Source organism: Solanum pennellii, chromosome 2 (assembly GCF_001406875.1).
Source record: "Solanum pennellii chromosome 2, SPENNV200".
Lineage (NCBI taxonomy): Eukaryota > Viridiplantae > Streptophyta > Magnoliopsida > Solanales > Solanaceae > Solanum > Solanum pennellii.
Genome location: NC_028638.1, coordinates 38,064,008 through 38,067,706, shown reverse-complemented (window position 1 = coordinate 38,067,706; position 3,699 = coordinate 38,064,008). Strand labels below are relative to the sequence as shown.

At 29.8% G+C, this 3,699-nt stretch overlaps 1 protein-coding gene across 1 annotated transcript; it reads right to left on the bottom strand.

The window, feature by feature from the left end:
* Positions 1-237: 237 nt before the first annotated feature.
* Positions 238-1,221, bottom strand: LOC107011350 (ribulose bisphosphate carboxylase small chain 1, chloroplastic). The gene is made up of 3 exons (XM_015210815.2): positions 964-1,221; positions 736-870; positions 238-641 (listed from the first exon to the last, which is right to left on the bottom strand). The coding sequence occupies exons 1-3, from the start codon at positions 1,141-1,143 to the stop codon at positions 411-413; spliced, it is 546 nt and encodes a 181-aa protein (XP_015066301.1). The 5' UTR covers positions 1,144-1,221; the 3' UTR covers positions 238-410.
* Positions 1,222-3,699: the final 2,478 nt, after the last annotated feature.

Genomic DNA, 3,699 nt, shown 5'->3' with positions numbered 1-3,699 from the left:
CTTAGTTATATATGTATTTTGATCATGTCAATTTATTTATCTGATTTTAATTTAATGAGAGATTTTTATATTGATCAACAACTTATATATCTCGTATATATGTGTGGTTAATCTCTGCTAAGGTTACTCGGACAAAAGTAGTTAAAGTATCATTTTCATATTTAATGAGAGATTTTTATTTTGGATAATAAAGCTCAATTCATACCACAAAATTTTTTAAAAAAAAGAACACATGACTAAACATATAACCACCGATTCATCATTATTAATTTCTCATAACTTGGTCGGAATCGAAGAAAATACACCGGTACAAATAGGAACAAAAAGCAAAAAAAACAGTAATTTTTGATGGAAAAAAATTAAATACTAGGTACAAATCAAACAAACATTTTGATTATATGTTTGTAAATTTAGTATCCTTCTGGCTTGTAGGCAATGAAGCTGATGCACTGGACTTGACGAACGTTGTCGAATCCGATAATACGAACCCAGGCTTGTGGGTACGCCTTCTTCGCCTCTTGAACCTCAGCCAACACCTGTGTTGCATCAGTGCACCCAAACATAGGTAACTTCCACATGGTCCAGTATCTACCATCGTAGTATCCTGGGGAACTGTTGTTCTCACGGTACACAAATCCGTGCTGTACATACATATATTACAAACAAACAACAGCTAAAATTATTTTCTACTTCAAATAATTAGATAAACAATTAAAAAAATTATGAGATATTGACCTCAGTCTCGAATTCCAAGCAAGGAACCCATCCATTTTTCAAAAGATACTCAATTTCCTTAAGCAATTGCTCATCGGACAAGTCAGGAAGGTATGATAATGTCTCGTATTTCTTCATGTTGATTGGTGGCCACACCTACATTAATCAAACATTCCACGATTATAAAATAATCGCGTCGAATTTAAATTATATATATACTGATAATTGAATCACTTATTTTTGAATAACCTGCATGCATCTAACACGTCCACCATTGCTAGCAAGGGAGGTAATGTCAACGTTGTTGTTCTTCTTGGTAACGGGAAAAGACGCGGAGGATTTGAGTCCGGTGAAGGGTGCGACCATGCTAGCTTGAGCAACATTGCTACGGGTAGCAGCGGCTGCCGATGAGACAATTGAGGAAGCCATTGCGTTTGCTTACTTAGCTGTAAAATGTTTTTTTTTTTTATTTCAAAGAAACTCTGTTTTTTTTTAAGATGCTTATTACACAGTGGTATCGTCCCTTTATATAATGATAAGGTTTTAGACGTTTTTTTAAATCTAACGGATAGAAATAAAAGAAGCCTCATCTTAGATGAAGGGCGACCATTGGATTATGTGGTTGTTGATATATTACAAAGTTTAATGGCCACATGAAAGATAAGAAATTGGAGCTAAGTGCCTTTTTTTTTAAATATTTTACTCCCTCCGTTTCAAAAAGAATGTCTCCATTTCTTTTTAATCTATTTAAAAAAGAATGATCCCTTTTTTTTTTTGACAACTCTTTAACTTTATTTTTCCACATGACATGTTTAAGAGCACAAAATTAAAGGATATTTTGGTATATTTGACATAACTTTAATTTAAAACCACAAGATGAAAAAATCTTCTTTCGTTTCTTAAACTCTGTTTCAAATCAAACTAGATCATCCTTTTTTAAACAGAGGAAGTAATAGACAAGAATAGAGGTGCCACGTGTCGAAATGTGGTGAATCTTATCTCATCCAAGATATGAATGTGTGATAATGCATTGTTGGTTAATTTTTCCATGTATTTGAGAGTGTAGTTTAGCCTCATATTGCAGTCTTTTTTGGATTGGACTAAAGACAGACCATTCCTTGCTGCAGAAGGTCCATATTTTTCTGGATGTTTCATTTTCAGTTTTGGGCACTACTAGTTGGTTGAATTTTTAGAAAAAAATTAACATATAAATACGGACAATATACATTTTAATATTTTATATATTCTGTTCACTTTTGTTTGTCATGCTATGCTTTTCGAAAGTTAATTTAATTAATTTTTAAAGTTAAATTAGATTACGTTAATTCAATATCTTTTTAAAAGAAAATAAATATTTGAAAAACTATACGATAAGTACTGTAACTTTTTGCGTATCAATATGATGAAAATACACATCGTAAAATGTTGGTTAAAGTTTTTATAGTTTGACTGTATAAAAGGAAACCATGACAACTAATTGTGGACGGAGGGAGTATGTTACACTATTAAAAAAAGTTCAGCGGTAATAATATAATTGTTGCTATATTATATTCATCAATAATAATAAATTTTAGATATTTAGAATTTTATATACATGCCGCTAAAAATTATAGTGACTTTGAATGCGATGACAATGACACAAGTATTGCAAAATATTTATCGCAAAATATTTTTGCGACAATACTAAAAAAAGTTGATTGACACTAAATATTTCTTTTGTTGCACTGTGACGAATTCTTGCCTTTTATAAATGGTTATATATATATATATATATATATATATGTAATTATTCTATATCTTTTAGGGGTTAATAAGGTGTATAAGCATATTAATGAATATGAATAGTAATGTTCATGCTGACCTTTTTTTCACCTATCGATTGTCTAGTTTATTATATCAAATACTAACACGTATCATTTAATTTTCAAAACAATGAACTCCAAAGATAGAGTTTATTAGAATATAGAGGAATAGTACTAGTATATATTGTTAATGTCATGGTGAATATACAGTAATACTGAATATAGTGTATCACTCTATGTGTGAAGTTAATTATATAGGTAACAATTATGCATGGGCGAGAAAACACTACCAAACAATAAGTTATATAGTGTCAAAGCTAAAACAAATAATATTATTTTCTCTAATAGTTCTTGTCAAACTACCTCTAAGTGAAATACCCTTTTACTTTGCGAGTATATATAATTAATTAGTTCAGTTTTTTTTTTGGGTTAAATATTGATGATTTTTGAAATTATGCAACTTGATAGATCGACCACTTGTTTCCTACATAACTTGGTGGAGCACCAGTATTACTTTTGCAACTTGGAGATTTTATTTTATACCCACAAGTCTTTTGAGGATTGCAACATTTCCTCCTATGGCATGAATTGATATTCCAAGTCTTTTCTAGATGCGATCGATCATTTTTAGCAACTTTCACATATAACAAACACGAAATCTATATTTTTATGCTATAGTTATACTTTGCATAATTACGCTTCACAGCAAACATGTTATGACTATTTCGTTATACATATATACAAAAGAAGCTAGACAATTTTGCTATACATATATAAAAAAAGAAGCAATTGTATAATTCCTCTTCAGATTTATATAATATCACTGGCAGGCCATTTGTATAAAGTGTTGGCAGCCTCTTGTTTGTATAAATCGTTAACAATCTCTCAATTCAATTTTATGTGTTTGTATATCTGTATAAAATTTGAATTTGTATACAATTGAATTAAAATAAAACGTTTGTATATCAAGTATCGCTCTTTCTCTCGCTTTAAATAAACATAAATTATACATTGTATTTTGTATAATATGTGTCTGTATAAAGCAATGAAAGAGAGAAAGAGAAAAGAGAACTTGACAGGGAAATATTTGTATTGTATAATTATAAGTGTATAGGACGAAAATATATGTATTTGTTCATAAAAATAGGAACACAATTTATACAATTTTGATTGTATAAAGCGA